General features: G+C 41.4%; 1 protein-coding gene across 1 annotated transcript; it reads left to right on the top strand.

Annotated features, from left to right (window-relative positions):
* On the top strand, positions 1–16,574 carry RBP3 (retinol binding protein 3). Its single transcript, XM_062580607.1, has 4 exons — positions 1–3,048; positions 10,731–10,921; positions 14,242–14,384; positions 16,246–16,574. Exons 1-4 carry the CDS (start codon positions 1–3, stop codon positions 16,572–16,574), a joined length of 3,711 nt encoding a protein of 1,236 aa, XP_062436591.1.
* Positions 16,575–21,707: the final 5,133 nt, after the last annotated feature.

Raw genomic sequence — 21,707 nt, forward strand, 5'->3', positions numbered from 1 at the left:
ATGATCAGGATGAATTTCCTCCTATTTTCAGCCCTGATTGTGTGCAGCATATCTGCTGAGGAAATCTTTCAGCCAACTCTAGTGCTGGATATGGCTAAAGTCCTTCTGGATAACTACTGCTATCCTGAAAACCTAGTGGGAATGCAAGAAGCTATTGAACAAGCCATTAAGAGTGGAGAGATTCTGGACATCTCAGATCCCAAAAGGCTGGCCAGCGTCTTGACAGCTGGAGTGCAGGGTGCTCTGAATGACCCAAGGCTGGTGATCTCCTATGAGCCATCACCTCATGCAGCTCCCAAACAAGATGCTGAGGATTCTCCCACTCGTGAACAACTTCTGAGTCTTATTGAGCATGTGGTCATGTATGACAAACTGGAGGGCAACGTTGGCTACCTGAGGATTGATTATATCATAGGCCAAGAAGTTGTGCAGAAGGTGGGTGCTTTTCTGGTGGACAAGGTCTGGAAGACACTGATAGACACCTCTGCATTGGTCATAGATCTTCGTCACAGCACTGGAGGACAGATCTCTGGCCTCCCCTTTATCATCTCATATTTGCATGAAGCAGACAAGGTGCTACATATTGAGACTGTATATAATCGTCCTTCCAACACCACCACAGAGATATGGACGCTGCCAAAAGTATTGGGAGAGAGGTACAGCAAGGACAAGGATGTCATTGTTTTGATCAGCCGCCACACCACAGGAGTGGCTGAAGACGTGGCTTATATCCTCAAGCACATGCACAGAGCTTTCACTGTTGGAGAAAAAACAGCTGGGGGCTCACTGGACATCAAGAAGATGCGTATCGGCCCCTCTAATTTCTACCTAATGGTTCCAGTGTCACGATCTGTGAGCCCTCTGACTGGAGGTGGGCAGAGCTGGGAAGTAAGTGGGGTGATGCCTTGTGTGGCTACTGAGGCAGACCAAGCCTTGCAAAAATCCCTAGACATCCTGGCAGTACGCAGAGCAGTGCCTGGCACCCTAAGCAAACTCACAGCAATACTAAAGGACAATTACAGTTTAGTGGAGAGGGTGCCAGTGCTGCTACAGCATCTCACTACCTTTGACTTCTCTTCTGTGCAGTCAGCAGAGGACCTGGCCACCAAGCTTAACACTGAGATGCAGACCTTATCTGAGGATCCTCGCCTGTTGGTTCGAGTCATGATGCCAGGTGAAGCTGTTAGTCCCCCTGCTGAGAAGCCAGTTGCAGCAGCAGCCAACCTGCCTGACAATGAGCAGTTTCTGCATGCCTTGGTGGATACTGTCTTCAAGGTGTCAGTGTTGGCAGGAAATGTGGGCTACATGCGCTTTGATGAGTTTGCTGATGCTTCTGTGCTGGCTAAGTTGGGACCCTACATTGTACACAAAGTTTGGGAGCCCCTCCAAAATACAGAAAACCTGATCATGGACCTGCGCTACAACCCCGGGGGCCCATCCTCCTCTGCTGTGCCTCTGCTACTGTCCTATTTTCAAGATCCTGCTGCTGGCCCTGTCCATCTCTTCACAACCTATGACAGGTGCACCAACCACACACAGGAGCACAACAGCCAGGCAGAACTGCTGGGCCAGCCCTATGGGGCTCAGCGTGGCATCTACTTGCTTACCAGCCGCCACACTGCTACAGCTGCTGAGGAGTTTGCTTATCTCATGCAGTCCCTGGGCCGTGCTACACTAATAGGTGAGATCACAGCAGGCAGCCTGTCACACACCCGCACCTTCCCTCTGCTGCAGCCTAAGCAGGGAATAACTCACGGCCTGACCATCACAGTGCCTGTCATCACCTTCATTGACAACCATGGGGAAAGCTGGATGGGTGGAGGAGTTGTGCCTGATGCCATAGTTTTGGCTGAGGATGCACTGCAGAAGGCTGAAGAGGTGCTGACTTTCCACAGGAATATGGGGATACTTGTGGAGGCTACTGGGCAACTCCTAGAGGCTCATTATGCCATCCCAGAAGTGGCTGGGAAGGCAAGTGTTATGCTCAGCACTAAACAGGCCCATGGAGGTTATCGATCGGCTGTAGATTTTGAGACATTGGCTTCCCAGCTTACCAGTGACTTGCAGGAGGCCTCAGGGGACCATCGGCTTCACATCTTCCACAGCCATGCGGAACCAACCCCAGAAGAACAGCTCCCCAATCTGATTCCCAGCCCTGAGGAGCTGGGCTATCTCATTGAGGCTCTCTTCAAAATAGATGTATTACCAGGCAACCTGGGCTACCTTCGTTTTGATATGATGGCTGAAGCAGAAACAGTGAAGGCCATTGGACCCCAGCTGGTGCAGATGGTATGGAACAAGCTGGTGGACACAGATGCCATGATCATTGACATGAGGTACAACACAGGTGGCTACTCCACTGCCATTCCAATCTTTTGTTCCTACTTCTTTGAGCCTGAGCCTCGGCAACATCTCTACACTGTTTTTGATCGCAGTACCTCGCGCAGCACAGAGGTGTGGACTCTCCCCCAGGTCTCTGGCAAAAGATATGGCTCACTCAAGGACATCTACATCCTTATAAGCCACATGAGTGGCTCAGCAGCTGAAGCTTTCACTCGCTCTATGAAAGATCTACACCGGGCTACAATTATTGGTGAGCCCACAGTGGGTGGTTCCCTCTCAGTGGGCATTTACCGTGTTGGCAACAGCTCCCTGTATGCCTCCATCCCCAGCCAAGTGGTACTCAGCCCAGTCACTGGCAAAGTGTGGAGTGTGTCTGGGGTGGAGCCACACATCACTATCCAGGCCGGTGAAGCCATGGCTGTAGCTCAGCATATTGCCTACCTGCGTGCCCAAGTACCACAGATGTTGCAAACTGTGGGGAAGCTTGTAGCAGACAATTATGCTTTTGTGGACATTGGGACTGTTATAGCATCCACGCTTGCCAAGCTTATCAATAAAGACAATTATAAAAGAATTAACTCGGAAGAGGAGCTGGCTAGGAAGGTGACTGCTGACTTGCGAGCTCTCTCTGATGACGAGCACCTGAAAATACTCTACATCCCTGAACATGCCAAGGATAGCATCCCAGGGATCATGCCAAAACAGGTACAGTTCTCTCATACCCAGGTACAGTGATGTGATGCCAGCTAGAATGGGAGCACTGAGTTAGGTATCTCGCCAAACTTCTGGCCTGTATCATCAAACCACCATGATTTACCTGTACTCAGTAGAGAAGCCAGTGGATTTTGGAGACTAAACTCTATTGGATACTTAGGCAAGTCAGGGTAGTAGTTTTTAGTAGCTGTAGCTGGTCTCTGTGGATGCATGTTTTTTGGGGACAGCACACTTCAGGCTGTGAGTCTCTCTTAGCAGCCATCTGCCACAAGCAAAGATTCTGACGGAGGGTTTCACTGTTATAGGGAAGATATTTCATCATCTCTGCAATCCTCTCTCTTTCAGTACTATGGCTTTTCAGGAAATAAATACAGAAAACTACTGCTACTGACTTTATAATTTGAGAAAAAAATGGTTCATCCAGATTAAATACATATACTTGCAAAAAATACAACTACACACTTTTAAATGGATTTTTATATATAAAATTGCCATGTCCAACTTTTAATTCTATTACACTAGAATAACAAGCAACTGCTTTGGTACTGACAATGGAAAACTGTTCTGATTCTGCCTCTTGGTGGGCATCAGACAGTTTCCCGGCTGGAAGAAGTACCTGGGTGGAAGTTGGGTGACCCCCAGGGAGAAACTGATTTTTAATAATCTGCTTCTGCCCTTGCTGTGTGGTTTGCATAACAGTCTGTGCTTTGTTCTGAGACTGGCTATTTATACACTGGTCTGCCTTGGCAATCTTTCCTGTCCGTTGTTGTGCTGGAGGGGGCTCCCAGGAGCACTTGTTAAAATTCCACTTTCAAATTAAAGGGAGAGTTAGGATAACCTGATCCCTGCCTTGGATGGAGTTAGCTCTTTTTTGGCTCCTGCTGTAGCATGGCTATCAGAGACTTCTTACCCCAGGGACTCATAAAATTACTTTTTGAAGAGCATGAATTTGCCTTTGCAATGAACCAGATTGTACCAAGTGTCAGGTAACTATTAAATGTTTCCTGGGGGAGGAAATCTGTGGGCTTCCCCTCTCTGAAGTCTTTGGCATGCATGATTTAAAGTGGACATGACCTTTGTGGCATTATCTCCAACGCTAAGGTTCAAGGACAAGGTCTAAGCATTTCCAGGGGAGGGCATTTTTTTCGAGTTTCTTAGCCTAGAGACTTTGGCCCCATTCTTGTCTCTAAGCATAAAATATGCTTAAAGGAAAATAAGCATAAAATATGCTTAAAGGGAAATAATTAATTAAAAGATTTTTCTATTCCAACACTCTCTTCCCCTCCTACATTTGTTGAGCACAGAAAACTTCACCCAAAAGAGGTTTTGGACAGAGGCCCCTGCTAAATTATTAGCAACACATCGGTAATGATGAACTATAACTCCTCTATAGGCCCTATCCTGCAAATCAGTCATCCATTTTCACTGAAGTTAATAGATTTTGTTAACTATTTTTACTTGACTTAAGCCTTAAATGTTGAGAACAGGATGTGAAGGACAAAATTCTTATTTTTCTCATCATACATGAAATTCTGATCTTGATAGAGCTAGTGGGGAAAATGCCATTATGCTAATTAATGCCTCTGTTTACCTCATTTCTCTGTCAAGTAACATGATTGGAGGAGGCCGGGGAATACATCTCTAAGAAGGAAAGTATGTGAGTGTAGATTAAATTTGGAAGAAAAAAAAAGAAATATGGAGGGGAAATAGTGTATAAATAGCATGAATCTCGTTATGAACCTAGGGTAGCTACCGAAGAAATATGCATTCCCTTGTAGTGCTTGATGAAACTAGGAGTGAGAGAAACAAGAGGTGTCCCCTTAAGACATTTTAAGGGGAAAGCAGATGCATAAACTAAGAAATTAAAATAAAGGCTTTTCGTTTTGATGGAGAAAGAAGAACATTCATCTGCCCCACAGAGCCCAGGGACAGTAAGAGGACCTTGATTTCCTCTCCTTTTTCCACAGTGTACCTGTCTCCTCTTGGCTTCCCTAACAGAATAATTGCTTCTGCTTTGCTTTTGCAGGGCCAAGAGGAATGCTTTCTGTAGATCATTTCTGGAATCCCCAGTGTCAGTGTCCCAGACAGCAAATGTCTTAAGATTACAGTGACATTTACACGATGGCACAAATTATATTTGTAAATCCTTCTTTCTTTTCTTTCTTTCTTCTTCTTTTTTTTTTTTTTTTTTTTTTTTTTTTTTTTTTAATGACACTTTGACATAGTGGCTCTTTTAGTTTACATCACATTTATGCCCATTTATTATCAGATTAGATCTAGTTTTTCTCTTGCAACCTCATCCCTTGACAGTGGGATTTGCTTGATAATGACCTTGACAGAGAAGCAGATCCAACACAATTAAATGAAAGTGATGATAAATAACTGCAAGAAGGATGGAATAGGACATAGGCGACAGAGAAGTGAAATGCATGTGGACCTTTGCATCTACTACAGCAGAATAGCTGCTGAAACATTGTACAGGATAGTGAATATGCCTCCTTCATGACAGGAGCAAGGTCAATGCTAGCTGGAGTTCTCTGCTGCATAAATGCTGCTTTCTAAAGTCAGACTTCCCAGAGGCTAAACTTGTATATGCTGTTTGTAGTTCAGAAAATAGCCTTTTCTTTGAAAGGCAGAGTTTGTAAACTTGCTGTTGCCCGGTTAATCTCTACTTCTTATTCTTCTGCTTGCCTCTCCCCTCCTCTGGTCATACTTTCCCTTTCCATACTGAAACATTTGTGTTAATGTGTATCACAGTACGGTAGATTACCTATGGAAGAACTGTTGCCTGATTTTGGCAAATATGATATGTCAGTTCCAAGTGACAAGAATATCCCTGAGTGACTCTTCAGGCCTCTTGGTGCTGCCCAGCGACTTTTAATGCAGTCCTAACACCTAAGGGAATTTTTGTCTTGCTGTTTTGGCATGCAGCTGAAAATAACAAACAGTGTCTCTATTTGTGGCACTACACATCACTAGTAAAAGATAAAAAGGGGATCCTTTGTAAAGAGAAATGGTTTTGAATTTGAAATCTCCCGTTTCCCAGATAAACAACATATATGCACACCAGAGTAGTATCCTTGCTGTCAGAGACAACAGTTAGCACTTCACCAGGAATGGGTGTAGTTTCCTTATGTCTCTTCATTAATGACTGAAATCAAAATAGTCAGCTTCCAAGTGTCAAGACAGAAAAATCTCATTGATACATATACTGCTGACAGGTGAAAAGAAGGTATTGTGGGCCCATTCACTGCTGATTTGTATCAGCATAAGCACACTGAGGCAGTGGAACCATACAAGTTTATGCTAGCCCAAAAAATACCTTTGACTGAACTCTTATTGACTCTTTTCCTTTTTGCAGTTCTTACTTGCTCTTGTATTTGGTACAGAGAAGAAAATGTTAATGTGTTAATCACTTTTGGTTTTTTTCCTAGTTTATTTCATCTTCTAATTCTGATACACAAGCACAATGCAGCTACTTTTGCAGGTTACAGTAATCCCATCAGATATCTGTTTTTCCTCGCTTTTTGCCATTGTTATTGTTACGGTAGATGTGTCCATTAGTTTTATGGATTTTACAGATATTTTGGATGAAACTGAAAATATAGCCAAGAATCACATTTTCAGATTTTCCTTTAAAATATAATCTTCCAGGGGTATTGGCTAAGAAATAACGGTGCTTTACATTTTTGCTTTCTGGCTTTTAATGAGCATGTTAAAAGCTTTCTATTTTCAGAGCAGGCCAACGTGCTGCTGTGCAGTGCCACCCTCTGCAACATGAAAGCATAGCTTCTCACTCTGCCCTGTGCTCCTTCAGTGGGGACTCAGAGCTTAAATAACTCATTGTAATCAGTTCCAGAGCACTATTGCAGAAGGTTTTGGCTTTTGGTTATGGTAACACCCCATCCTGGCCGTCTTGGTACACTGGAGGACAGGATTAGGATTCAAAACTACAATTCTGGAAAAACTGGAGTGGTAACCTGAAAAAGGAGGTTGAAGCTGAACAAGAACATGTGGAAGGTTCTTGCACAGATTTTACAATGAGAGCAATTTCCTGCACAACAAGGAGGAGAACAGCTTGTTTAGGAAGAATCCTGTAGAAAAGTATATAGGTGCTTTGGTGTTCACAAGCTGAACAGTGTCAAGTTGTTGCAGTAAAAAATAATCATCAAACTGGAGCAGATAAGCAGGAATATAATCAGTAAGACATGTGAAGTCTTCTGCTCTACTCAGCACTAAAGAAGCCTCATCTGGAGTGTACTGTGTCCAGTCTTGGGCACTGCATTTCTGGAAAGATATGACTCAGCTGGAAAGCATCCAGAAAAGAGGAACAAGAGTAAAGAGAAGACTGAAAAAGAGTCACTTGAAAAAGTTGAAAGGTTATAAATTGTTTATTCCAGAGAAAACTGAGAGGAGACATGAAAACAGTCTTCAAATATAGAAGCTGTTTTAAATATGAAGAGAATAATCTGTGCCCATCTCCGCGGTGGTTAGGCCAAGAAGTAATGCACCGAAACTGTAGAAAGTAGTGAACTTAGACTGTTTATGCTGAATGTTGGGAACATCTTTGTAATAGTAAGGATAGTGATAGACTGGACTGGATTACCTGGAGAGGAACATGGAATATCAATCACTGGAGGTTTTAAGAGCAAGTGAGATTTAGCTGTCAGGAGCGGCATAGGTATAGTTGCTCCTGCCTTGAGACAGGGAGATAAGTTAGGATGGACCCTTGCATTCTAGGCTCTGAGGGTATGGATGGAACCTGAATGTTATTCTAAGAAAGAAAGGAGGAACAACCCCCACCTCCTTAAAATGAGATCTCATCGTTCTTAAATGAGTCTCAGAATTTGCAATGGCACAAAGGTATTGACTGGTGATTTTTTGACAGCTTAGGGTTGACAACACTTGCAACTTCAATGAAGATCAGAGTTGTATTATGATGATGAGCCCAAAATTAACTATGAAAAGACCCTTTCCATCTAAACAGACAAAAGAACTGTTGAGAGAAAGAGAGAAAAGAGAGGCACAGCTGGAAAGTGGTTTGCCCAAGGTTGGAGGCTATGTCAGTGCAGAGCGAGTGATGAAACCCCAGGTATGAGTCCCAGGGCAGTGTCATAGGTCCTATTTTGTGTCACATAACCTGTTCCAGTTAGGCCACTTACATGTGGTAAGAGACTGCAGAAAAGGGATGGAAATCCTATACAGTTAACTAACAGCAATTCTTCCTTGGCTTAAGTGGTGTTAGCTTGGAGGTCCCTTAGTCTAGCCACATTGCTTAATAGTGTTCTCCTTACTAAGACACCTGAGGATTTATATTTAACAATCAAGTCATTTGTATGTAAACACTGCCTAACTAAGCAGCATGATCTTACTCTCAGCTGCATCCTGTCACAGGCTGTCCTTGGCTTGCAAACAGAGCCCTGCCTCCCAAAGGAAAGGATGCTGCTGGCCTCTGGAGCTAGACTCACCTCCTTAGGTGGCACATGGCCAATGTGTCGCTGTCACAACCTGCAGTTGTATGCTACAGTAACTCTTTACTGTCAGTCTCAGCCTCCTCCCCTTTTTTGCTTTAAAAGGCTTCTTATTTATTTATTTATTTATTTATTTATTAGAAATCAGATTCTGAGTGCTTTTCGTCTACCTTCTGGTCCTAAAGTAGGTGTATTTTCATAACTACTCCTGCAGCTGTGAAGGTGGGGAACAGTTTTTTGGAGATCCTCATGTATTCATTTTACCCCAAAAGAGCTGAGATTTTAAACTAGCCAGGCTGAGCCCTGTAACAAACTTGCAAGAGTTAGCAACACTGCTAACGAGTACCAAAGTCCTCAATGAACAAAAATTTGATGCAGCACTGTAAAAGAATAAGTAGGAGAAAAAACATATTATCAGACATACATAGAAGGATTATCCTTAATCAACATGCTTGTGGGTATGCATATAGCATTTATTTTTGGAGACAGAGATAAGAAATCTGTACATTCAGTTAAAATATCATTGGTAAATGGCTGAGAGTAACACATACATTTTATTTGTAGATATTACCAATGAGTGATGTTTTTTTTATCCTGAGGGGGCCAGTACTTTTGAACTACATATAAGCTCTGTCAGAACAATGCAATCCAAGCTGGATATTTTCTTCAAAACTGTGGTTTGTTAATCAAAGTACACTGGGAGATCAAGTAGCATTGCTGTCACTGGGAACTGGATTGGAAATAACAAACTCGATAGTGTTGAACTGATATGTTTATAGACCGGATGCAGTGGTTATTTTCACAAGGTGCAGTGAGAAAGAAGGATACAGAAAAGGACTCACTAGAGTTCACTCTCACCATCTTGTTAACTAGTGGCAAACAGGGCTTTTGAGTCAGTCTTTGAAATTTTGGCATGCAGAAGGCACTAAATGATGATGGCAAATATCATAATTAGGAGTGAAAAAAGAAGAGCAGGGCAAACAGAAGTGTGATTTGGTAGCTAATATTCCTCCAGGGAAAGATAATGTGCCTGAGCTGTGTCAAGGACAGAGGGATTCATAAAGCTTGCAAATCCTCCTTCTTTAGTGGCAGACGTGTTTGTCGCAGGAGTGCAGACCACAGGCCAGGGCACGACACGTATGGCAAGAGGCTGCCTAACTTCCCTACAACCATAGGAGGCCCAAAGGCCTCATAAGTTGTGCAGCGCGTTGCAGGTTGGGAGAGCACTTAGCAGGCAGCTCTACTCTTCACTCTCTACTCTCTTTCCTGTAAGACTGTAGATGATCTGAGGCTGAGCTATGGCAGCAGGCAACTGGTTAAGATGCAGGTATAAAATTTTCGTGGCAACCATGAATTGAGAAAGCCAAATTACTAAATATATACATTGCATATATATAACATTGCCTATGTAATATATATCCCAATATCTTTACGCTGAAGGAGAACCTTCCTGTTTCAGACACACGCATGCAAAGCATCTTAAGTCTGGCAACAGGAGCAGACTATGTCTCCAATGCATATAGGGGTTACTGGGATAACTTTATTAGTTGGCTACATGTTACGATCAAAAAAGAAGTCTGCAGTTTAATAACATCCAGATAAACAAGATGAAATTGATCACAGCTGAACACGTGAGATTCTAGGCACGTAGCCGCCATGTAAAAGCTGTAACACATGGCTAGCTCATGGGATGGCTAGCACATGCCTGACACGCAAGGTTCCTCCAGCCACAAGCACTGGCTCTTTAATGGGGCTGGGGCCAGTCTCACCTGTAACCAGCAGCTGTTTGTCAGCTGAGACTGATCAAGAGATTATAAAAAACTCGAGTGACTTATTTAAAAAGAACTGCTAACAGAAACAAGTGGGTGTTGGAAGTAGGCCTGGGATGATGGTGAAGTGTCTGTGTGTCTTTGTCTGTATTGGGCCCTGAAAAGTAAAGGCCTGACCCAAATTCTGGGCATGCTATTGATGCATCCTGTACTAGCTCCTATTCTGTGTCATAGTGCAGCAGCTATTATTAACCCAAGTCTTATTATGTAAAAATCTTAATTTGTGATCATTACATGATACTCTTAAAACTTTGTCACATTCTTAACATATGTCCCACCTGGAATAAACTTGATCCATGTGATTCCTTTCAAATCTTGTACAAAGCTATCTGTGCCAGCAAATGATTTATTCTGTTTTTCTAAACTCTTTCAGATTCCTTCCCCAGAAGCATTTGAAGATCTGATTAAATTTTCATTCCACACAAATGTCTTTGAAAACAACATTGGCTATTTAAGATTTGATATGTTTGGAGACTATGAGCTTCTAACCCAGGTGTCCGACTTACTAATAGAGCATGTTTGGAAGAAAATTGTTCACACAGATGCGCTGATCATAGACCTGAGGTAAACCCTTGAATGGCAAATAAGCAATGTTCTTTCAAAATAGCATTTTATTTGTAACTGTGAATTAGCTTTACATGGTTTGCTGTCCTGTTTACAAGCTAACATTGCTGAGATTAGATGAGAAAAGGAAAATAGTCAAGGAAAACAGTAAGAGTGTGGAAACATATCCCAAGAGAAACTGTACCATCACTTGAGATGTTTAGAACTAAATAGCTAAATCTAGGTAACAGATTGCAGAACAGAATCCTGAACCTCACATCTGTTTTCTTTTTCTAATTTCTTTCTAATCTAACTCTGCATGTGCATTGTATTAATTGCACATATCTATGGCTTAATTACATCTTTTACTACAGGCACTGGTCAAGTGATTGATTAGTCAAAAAACAGGATCACCTGTAGTCCTCTGTTACAGCATCTAGTCTGCCATACCTGCGGTGCTAGATTATGTTGTAGTATCACCCCTGTACAGAATGATCCTTGTGCACAGAGTGCGAAAGTGGTTTAAAAGTACCTTTGTCTCAAAGGTACTGTAACACTCCTAGACCCTGTTGAAGCAAGCTACAGTACCATAGGCCTACTGCTAACTTAGGACTCTGCTAGACTCTCCAGTGTGTCAACAGTGCTCCAAAGTCTTATGAGCTGGAAGATGGCGTTTGTTATGTTGCCAGCTATCAAAACAAATGAATGTCACAAGTATACATTTCCTATACAGTATTCACATAAAAGTCATTTTCTCTTTTTGGTCCAGAACTAATGTCTGTGAGTCCAAAACATAACAAATATTGATTAAAGAAAATAAGGCCTTTGTAAGAGCTAGGTATTAATGCTAAAAAACTTTCTGTCCATTACCATTGTGGGGCTCACAATATTTGGTAATCTTAATTTTCATCTGGGATTTGTAGCATGTGTAGGAAAAAGTAAACACAGTGATGAATGGGGATAGAGGAAGCTCACCATGCAAGCACAGATGAGGTAAGGCAGCAGCTACCCAAATCACCCATGACTGAATTCAGGTTCAGCCAGGACATTGTCACCTTCCAATAGACTTGAAGTTCAACTGGGGCTTTTCTATTTCTTGTTCCCATCCTTTCCAGGTTAGACCTCACACCAGGGCCATGGGTAGTAAAATAGCAAATCAAATGACCTCGTTATAGCTCTTCTCCTGGGTGCTTTGTTTTTTTTTATTTTTATTTTTAATATATTTCCAGCCCTTTAAGAAAGCAAAGTGGAGGTGCATGGAAAAAACCTCAGTCTCTGAAGTCATATAAAAAAGAATCCCAAACATGTTACCTTTTGAAATTGTCTCTAAAAAATCTCAGGATTTTGAGGGGAAGCTTATAAATTTAGTTTTGATTAGGATTAATTATAGTGCATTAATTCCTCTCACCTTGCAAGTTCCTATCCTTGGAACAGCTGGGCCATTCATGAGCTTCATATTTGTAACCATCACTGCATGGAGAACAGAGGCTGATAAGCTAAGCAGCTTCTGCACTGTCACTCAAGAAGTCTATAGTGAAAGAAGTACTTGTCCCCAAGACCTGAGTTAAAACTCTTAGAACTGCACAGTTGTTCCTCCTGACAGAAATTCTGCAGTTTCAGTGTCCTTAGATGCAAGAGACTCCCAGGAAAAGCTCATCAGCATTACTCTGTTACTATTGTCTTGTTTCTTACCTTTGTCATCATCCTTGTCTCTTGACCGCAAGTCTGATAATCTAAAGTCTCTAAACTGATGCTCACAGATGAGGGAGATATTTGACATTTTTTTTCCCTTCAAAATATTGTAAACTTCATTGACTCAAGACCATGTGAGACATGTACTGCAGGGCAAGCTGCCACTTTGTCATCTTGCTGCCTGACTTCACTCTGGTTACATAGTTTTGTCTTTTTACTGCCCAGCCAGCAGCCTAGATTGGTGTGCACTATGACTGAGAGCACATGGGGTCCTACAAATATTCCTTATTGACCTCCTGCCTTTTTAAAAGTATGTCAGGACACTTCATGTTCTTGGCTCCATCTGGCAGTCAAAATAATCCTGCCAGAGGAGGGTGACTACAGTAGGAACAGTAAATTTCAGTGCTCTTCCGTACTACCCAGTCTGACGCCACTGACAGAGGAGGCAGGACCCAGCTTGTGCACTGACAATAGTTCAACAGATACCTACCCTTTAACTTTGTTCTGAGCTAGCTTCTTTGTCCAAGCAGTCACTCAGCCTTCCAGCTGAGTGCTTCCAAGCTGGCTGCTTGCCACACATTTTGGCAACGTCAATGGCAGCTGCAGCAAGCTGGGCTCTGCTAGGTCCAGCTGCCTCCTGCGTTGTGCAGGCAGCAGGACGTTGTGGCAGCATAGCATTATCTAGGACACATTAAAGCAGCCTATTTCAGCTTTAGCCAGGCACAGTGTGAATCCAATACACAGCTCCCAAATGCTGCAAAAAGAGGTCGCTTCATTGTTTGGGACAGAGACCTCTCCTGGATTCTTTAAATCCTTTCATGAAGGTGAAAGAACTACTTTTGCCTTCATCTGTGGCAGGCTCTCCTAACATCAATTGCAGAAGGAGAGCGCTATGCTGTCTCCTTCTAGCGACCAAAGTACAAACACTTCCAGTGCCGTATGAGCTCTATGTTAGAAATGACATACATAAAAAATAATCTGGTATTCCATTGTGCATATTCATAGCAGGGGGTTCTCTGATGACGCTTGGTCACTTCAGTGACTTCAATCTTCAGAGACTGATATGAAATTAAACTGCAAACAAAATTTTCAGTCATGACTATCCTCAATGAAGCAACTAAAACAATCTTTAGGCACAAAAAGAAATAGCCTGATCTTATAAGGTGCCACACGCTAATTGTTTTTATTGTGTGTAGCATGAAATAAGAACGCTTGTCAGTTCTGCAGACGTACTTTGTTTAAACAGAGATCTATATTTAAATACCAAGGTTTAGCTATTCACTCATTCTAGCTATGTCAGTAACTGGATGGGTTACTAAAAGTAGAACTGCAAGAACTTAATGTTTCTCTGTAGGTTAAGATTCTGAGTTTACTTTCTGATCTTTTTTTCTGAGTCAAAAAAAAAAAAGCATTCAGTTTTATTTTCGTGTTCATAGTCAGTTGTGGGCAATTCCAGTTCCAGATTCTTAGATAGGATTTTGCTTCTCTGATAAGGGTGCAAATGCTGCAAAATGAGAATGCCCTCTGTAAATATATCCAAACGTAGCCATAGGCCCATGCAGTGTGGTTGTTAAGGAACAAAACTTAGAAGGCAGGTTTACTGTCTGCCACAAAATTTTGTTTCCTATTTTTTTTTAATTTTTGAAAAGGTACAATATTGGAGGCTCTACCAGTTCCATACCAATCCTATGCTCATACTTCTTTGATGAAGGACAGAGAATTCTCTTGGACAAAGTATACAACAGACCCAGTGACTCAATTAAGGAAATATGGACACAGCCACAGCTCAAAGGTAAAACCACAGTTTCCTTTAAGAATAGCTTTTAATTTCAGGTGTTCCTGTTTGTGCATTTCAGAGTGAGCCATTAGATGCTATAACAGATTTGGTGAAAGCACTTGCCACCATTAGCTCAAGCTATGCAGAGAATGTAAAAACAAAAATCCACATCTTAGTTGTATCCCTTAGTGCCAAATATAAATATCAGTTTACAGCTCCTAGGAAGTGGATATTTTAGACACTGTGGTTTGTAAACTGGCCCCGGAAGTTTAGCTGAATACAGTGTACAGCAATTATGACTTGCTGATTTTAAAAACTGTCAAAATTAAAAACTATTCCTGTACTGCTTAAACTCCTAGTAACAAAGATACTCTTCCAATACTTACTTGGAGTTTTATATGTAATCCCTGATTCTTGTCCATGCGATCCATCATATACTATTTCAGTAGATGAAAACACCCACAATAGCCCAATTTGTCCAGATAATGTAAGAACAAAAGAGGAGCCCTATAAACTTTGCACATCTGAGTGAGTTTGGAGCATTCAGCAATGTGTTATCTCCCGCCCCCCACCCCACTCTCTATGTAAATTGAAGAGATGCTGCAACATTCAGAAGCAGACCTCTTCAGCGTTCAAAAAATGCAGTTGCAGTGCTAAGGAGTCTTAGACACTGGCTTTAATTCTATTCCCACTTAAAGCTAAGACAGTACTGAAAGAGGTGCTACAACGGTGTCTGCAATTATTGATTTAGAGCAGCCTGAAGTGGTTAACCTTTAGGGCAGCCTACAGGGTCCATGTCTTTTCCCAGGCAGTTAGAGGTGAGCTTTGCTAAGGGAGTATCATTACTATAGACACATTGCAATTCCCATCAAAGAGAACAGGCAAATTCCTATTAACTTCAGAGGAGCTGAATCTGGTACTACGGTATATGTATCTACTGTGAAGAGGGTCTTCTAATGGATATTACATCTACAGTGAAGTGAGAAGATCAAAGATGGCGTGAAAATTAATTACCAAGACATTGGCACCTCTCTAAGTTTAGTTTGAGAATTTGATATTATATGGTAAGTTAACTTGACGAAACAGATTTTTTTCAAGCAGTTCAGAATTAGTTTTCAAGTGATCAGGTCCTATTATGACACATTGGCCACATTTTCAAAGGATTTCGGCTCTTGAAAAGTATCCAGTGTGTTCTGATCTATTAAAAATCAGGTGCAAGAAAACTCCTATTTCTGTCAGCAGGTTTTTGTAAGAGACTAAGATAACTTAGCTCAAATGCCAATAATAAAGGGGTATTTGTTGAAGGGCTTGGGACAAAGGCAATGTAACAGCTTCCATTAATAGACTGATAAGCCTATGGGAGTCCTCTTTAATTATAATTTCACAAAAAGCTGCCTGCTTTGTTCACAGGCCACACACTGACAGCCATGTTCCTAGAACAGGGATGAAGGTGAAATGGAAGATACCTCCAGCTGAGCTTTGGGTATTCCTGCTGGAGCGGTGGAAAAGACTGCTTCCCTCACCTGCCTATTTCACTTCTCTAGTGGAGTCTGGAGGTTCTGTAAAAATCAAAGCCACATAAATCAGCAGCAGTAAGCCTGAGCTGGCTTCCCAGCTGCTGGAGCTCATAACCAGAAACTGATGAGATGAGCAGCAGACAGGGTGACAGGTTTGTTCACAACATAGCAGCTGGGCTAGGGTAAAATGTATAACACTTTAATATTATCATAGGTATGAAACAAAATTTCAAACTTCTGTGATTGCTAATAGCAGGTAGGGAATGAAATGTTTTGTATCTTGCCTTTTCTTGCTCCATTATGCAAATGGATCTCTGAAAATGGATGTGTTTTGTGATGCACTCTGTCTTTTCTGGCAGGGGAGAGGTATGGCTCTCAGAAAGGGCTAATAATCCTCACCAGTGCTGTGACAGCTGGGGCTGCAGAGGAGTTTGTGTACATAATGAAAAGACTGGGCAGAGCTTTCATCATTGGGGAACAGACCAGTGGTGGCTGCCATTCCCCACAGACGTATGAAGTAGATGGTACCAATTTGTACATCACCATCCCCACCTCCAGATCAGTCATCTCTGCAGAGAATGCTTCTTGGGAAGGGAAAGGGGTGCCACCTCACCTGGAAACACCAGCTGAAAAAGCACTCATCAAAGCAAAGGAGATGTTCAACGTTCACCTGCACAGCTCTAGATAGCCCAGTGGGGAGATGTGCTTCTAGAGAAAAGGTAGGCTGTCATTTTCAGTGGAGCGCAAAGGACTTAGGCATTCAGGAGCTGGACAAATAAAGGGTTTGGGAGGTCAGAGCAGGATTTACCCATGATTCAGATAATTAATGCAAAATAGAGATCTAAAAAATCTTACATTGTGTGTGTGTTTGTGTATTTGTGTTTGTACTTGTGCCTGTGAGGGGACGAGCAGGCTACTGGGTTCCTCCTTGTTTTATCTCTCCGGCTCAATAAACTATGGGTGTTTACTGCAGAGGGGCTCAACTCCAACAGGAGAAGTGGTAAGGCCCTTCTGCTATCTGGAATAACTCACATGCCTTGTGAATGGCACTCTTCTGGGTAGCAGCAAGAAGTGGATTTGAGTTCTCAACCACTGGAGGAGGCTTTACACTGGAGTCTCATTTCTCGTGTAAGTTTTCTAGTAACCTAGTTCTTAGGGGAAGATAAGCAAAAACACTGCTGCCATCACTCAGTTCTTTGCAGCTGCTTGTCATCAGGGGAAAGGAATGCACTTCCCAAAACACAAACTCTAGAGAGGAGCGGAATCTTCAGTCTGTATGATCAGTGGCTCCCTGTACATAGTTCTAGGTGACTTTGGATTTTTGACCCCCTAATTTGAGGAACCTCAATCTTTCTGGACCCTGTTGAGAGATTTAGGTAATCCACTGATGTGTCTGGATTCCTCTTCTGGGGTCAGATGTAATGTTAGTTGTTGCAGTGTCTATTTTTTAAGATTAAGCTCCAAAATATGTAGATTTCCTTAGGCCCCATAGAAAATCCCAGCTGTCAATACTGAACATGTGATCCACCCCAAAGCATGTATGCAAAAATAAAAAAAGGCACTCCTCCTTTGGAAAGTGTATACATTCACTTTTGTATATCTGAAAAAAAGAATTAACAATAGTTGGGAGATTGTTTTACAAACTGGAACAGTGAACTTAAGTCTCTTTTTCATTTCATCATTTAGGTGTACCAAAATCTGCCAGGCTTGCCCAGTCTTCTGGTATTTCTTAGATGCATTTCTGCCTCTCCCCTAGCATCTGAGAAAGGAATGGTGAATGGGCAGGAGTAAGACAGTGCATTGACTCTGTCACTCAGTGCTCAGTTCAGCGGGGTTAGTGAAAAGAATTATATGTTTTTAGTTAACCTTAAAAACAGATTGCTGTATGCCCTGTCCCCAAAACAAGAAGAAAATAGAAGTATCGTTTGCTCTCTGATAACAAACTAATTAACAGGCTATTCCAGGGCAACTGATAGGGTTTTTGACATGGGCCTAATTAATGCACAACATTCTTTCTTGAAATGCATGTCTGTGTATCTGTATTTGTAATCACTGAGAAATACATGTAACTCTAAACTAGATCTCAGCATTTGCCATCTCTATTAAAAAAACAGCTGTAAGACATCTAAGTTAGGAAACTGGTCCTCTCAGATTTAGTTAAGAGTATGTAGTGTTTACAAATTGCTCTTTGCTTGCTCATTTGTATGTAATTATCTTTTCTTTTTTTTAAAAAAAATGTTTAAACAGCTGACTGCATCTTTTTCAAGGCAAAATAATTTAAACAACCAAATAGACTTTCCATCTTTTTTACTACTTGTTTATCCTTTCAATTACACTTAGTGTAATCGCTAACCTGGACTGAATCATTTTCATATTCAGATTTTATGCAATAGTCAGTTGTTGAATTTCTCAGTGTTGCGGAAAATATTTAAATGAATTAAAGCTTGTGCAGAATTTTGTGTAAAGTGATATATAAATGAAGAATATTAAAGATATTCAATCTGGTGAACACTAGAGTAGTCAATGAATGAGTAAACAACATTAACATATATATTCTATTGTTTTTAAAGTCTCTTTAATATCTAAGTGATTCAGATATACTGCTTTTGTTTTCCTAAACACAATCTGTTGTGCTGTCATGTACAAACAATTGTAGTCATTAAACTCAGCATTTAAAAACTTCAGCCATCCATTCAAGAACCAAAAGCTATACAATATGGGCACAAATAGGAAATAATTTCTTCCCCTAAGTAAAATAGTAAGTACTTATAAATAATAAATATATTTAGAAATTGAAATCCAGTTGGGAAAAATAAAAGCAGATGCATTTGCTGGTAAGTCCATTTGCAATCAACAGTGCAGTTAGTTCTCTGAAGTAACACCAAATTCAATTTCACTGGAAAGTTAATGTGCAACCTTGACAAACTCTATTAATTAACAAAATATTATTTACAGTTTCACAGGTTATCTACTGGCTAATCTGTATTGAAACTACCAGGTTTAACAAAGGCCAGTGTGTTAAAAAACATGTTTTTACCTCTCTTCAGTAACTGCTGTGTCATATTTATTCCTGTCTCAGTGAGCTTACAACCTTCTCATGGTGTAAACTATGTTAGATTGTACTTTTTGCTTACGGAAGACTAGTGTCACAGGAAACCTCTTGTTTAAAGACACTGAAAAGATCAGCTTTCTTATTTCAGAGAGGTAAAGATAGCAAGCAGGACAGATGAACTATATCCTATTCTATATTGTTATAATACAGTGAAGATGAAAGGAGACAAATTCAGAACTGTCACATTTTTCCTGCAGGACTCACTGAGGCAAGTGGCACTTGAGTTAATAGGACTGTACTATTCAGAAGGACCAAACATTTCTGGAACAACACGAATTATGATAGGTAACTGAGAGGCTTCCATGGAACCTAAATCTGCACTTTCAGAGCTTAAGTTGTTCTCTCTTCTGTGTTGTCAGGAAGGAATTTTTTTCCCACAGCTTCTTTCTTCCTGGATCTTACACCTCTTCCTAGAGCATCAAGGAAGATGTAGATCCTGAACTGTATGTACCACTAGTCTGGCTCTGCCAGGCATTTTTCGTGTATCTGGTGACCACTGAAACTGTTAGCTCGAGCAAACTAGAGCCCTTCATAAAAAAAACTTAACCAAACCATGACCACAGCACCAGATCACCAACAGACCAACCAAACTACAAACAGTAATTGTACAGAAAATTACACTGCAGTGAAAGACTTGAACAGATCACAAAATTAGATTTTCTAGAATGAAAGATATGGAGAATCCATGGTTCATGGTTTAAATTAGCAAGATAAACAGAAGTTTACTTGAGGACAGACTAAGGAATTTCTGAAGTGCCCTTCCAGCCCTTTGTCAATCAGGAAACATGCTGAAACTGCCAGCCTTTTCTCTTCTAGTTCCAGAGCTGTGCCAGTCCCACACTTTCTGGATAAAGATGGAGACTGAGCAGCTTACAACATTTCCATGCTATTCTACCTAAAACACCTTCCTCATGGTTAATTCCAACAATGTTCCTTTCAAAGAGGGAAGAAAAAAGAAGTTGGTGTGTCAGGTCCCCTAGCAATATCATATTTCTCCTTTTGGATTTCATAAAACTCTGACCAAGAAATGGCAGCCAGTTTATTCATTTGTTGCTACAAACTGATGCATTCCTCCTCTCTGGACAGTGTGGCTAATGCAGTCTTCCCTGAGCACACAGCACAAGCTGCCCAGTGATCTTCAAACTGTGATGTATAGACCTGTGGGAGCCCACAGACTGCATCTCAGGGATTAGTGAAAGCTGACCAAGAAAAGCAAGTTCCTGTATACTCTTCAGCAACTTATCTGAGTGCAGTTTCTATGGAGGGGTACATCTTTACCAGAAAAAGTTCAGGAGTCAATGGGAGAATAAATATCCTAATCTGGCATTCCATATTTTCTGTATCTGTAAACTCACATCCCCAAAACACAGCCTGAACAGCTAGGCTTCACAGCATTGTGTTATCTCCCATTTAACTGATACAGAGCAGATATTACGAGAAACTTGGTGCATTGATCAAAACAATAGAGGTCATTGCTAGCAAAGTCAGGAAAAGAACCTGTCAGCTGACTTTTATCTCTTTTTCCTGTTTAAAAAACCTAATTCCTATTTTTCTTTTTCTTTTTTTGAGGGGAAAAAAAAAAAAACATAGATTCCTGCAGTAAAATCACAGTATTGCACTGGGACTGAATGCAGTCCTTCATGCATTCCTAAGTCCTTCCATTTCTTCAAGACCCCCCTACTCTACTGGAGTGCCTTTCCTCCAGGAGGATTTCCTTTCATCTGCACCAATTTAAATGTTCAGACTTCTAGGCATGGGCAAAAATGCTTCCAGCATGACTCAGTCATAGGAAGTTTGTTTTTCTTTGTCTCATTAGGCTTCCTTCTGCGTGTGCAATACTTGGTTCACTCAGCTTTAATACCAACACTTTGATTTAAAGAAATAAAATCTTCAAAATTTTTGTATAAGCCCACCAGTTTATGTAACCCAGCTAAGATGAGACACCAGGTTAAGCATAAGACATGTAAAAGACATGCTCCTTGCCTGCACAAAGGGCTCTACACAGAGCTCATTTTACACCTAAGGAGTCAAGTTCTGGTTCTGCTGCCACCTGTGTCGTTTTGCTCTGATGTCAACACGTGTGTGTAACTGGCAACAGAATGTTACGTTGGTCAGTGGTGTGTGCAAGCACGTCTTAGTTCACAGACCACTTTAGTTTTGAGTATAAGAAACAATTTGTTCACTCAGTCTTTATGCCATTGGCCACTTGCAAATGGGCAAGGGCAGTACAGCACACATTTGTCTGCTGTGTGATTTCTATGTTGCAAGAGGAAAACTGCAATCTGTATGTGCTAGGACCAAACTGTACTGCCCCTGCAACTGGAGGAGGTGTGGACAGTATCAGAAATAAAGCTGAATAAAAGCCTCTGCTCTTCATTTTAGAATTTGAATCAGTTCTGTCACTTTTCATAATTGGTTCTCTTGCTTCTCTATGCACAGCATGCATTTACACAGTGCTTGTCATCAAAGTATCTAAGTGGCTGTGGCTAAGATCCCACAAAGAAGTTTCCCACAAAGAAACTGGGTAAGAGTTCATTTTTTCCCCAAAGGAAACAGCTTCTTGACATAAAGGAAAGTCATTCCTCCTAATAGTCTTGCTCCTTGCTTAAATCTCATCCAGTGAGCAGAGAGAGCCGTGTGAATTACTGGAGAGAGCTCTGAGATGGTGGATCTAACATGCTGTTGGAAGAGGTTTTTGAGATTCAGTAG

Source organism: Rhea pennata, chromosome 7 (genome assembly GCF_028389875.1).
Source record: "Rhea pennata isolate bPtePen1 chromosome 7, bPtePen1.pri, whole genome shotgun sequence".
Taxonomy (NCBI): domain Eukaryota; kingdom Metazoa; phylum Chordata; class Aves; order Rheiformes; family Rheidae; genus Rhea; species Rhea pennata.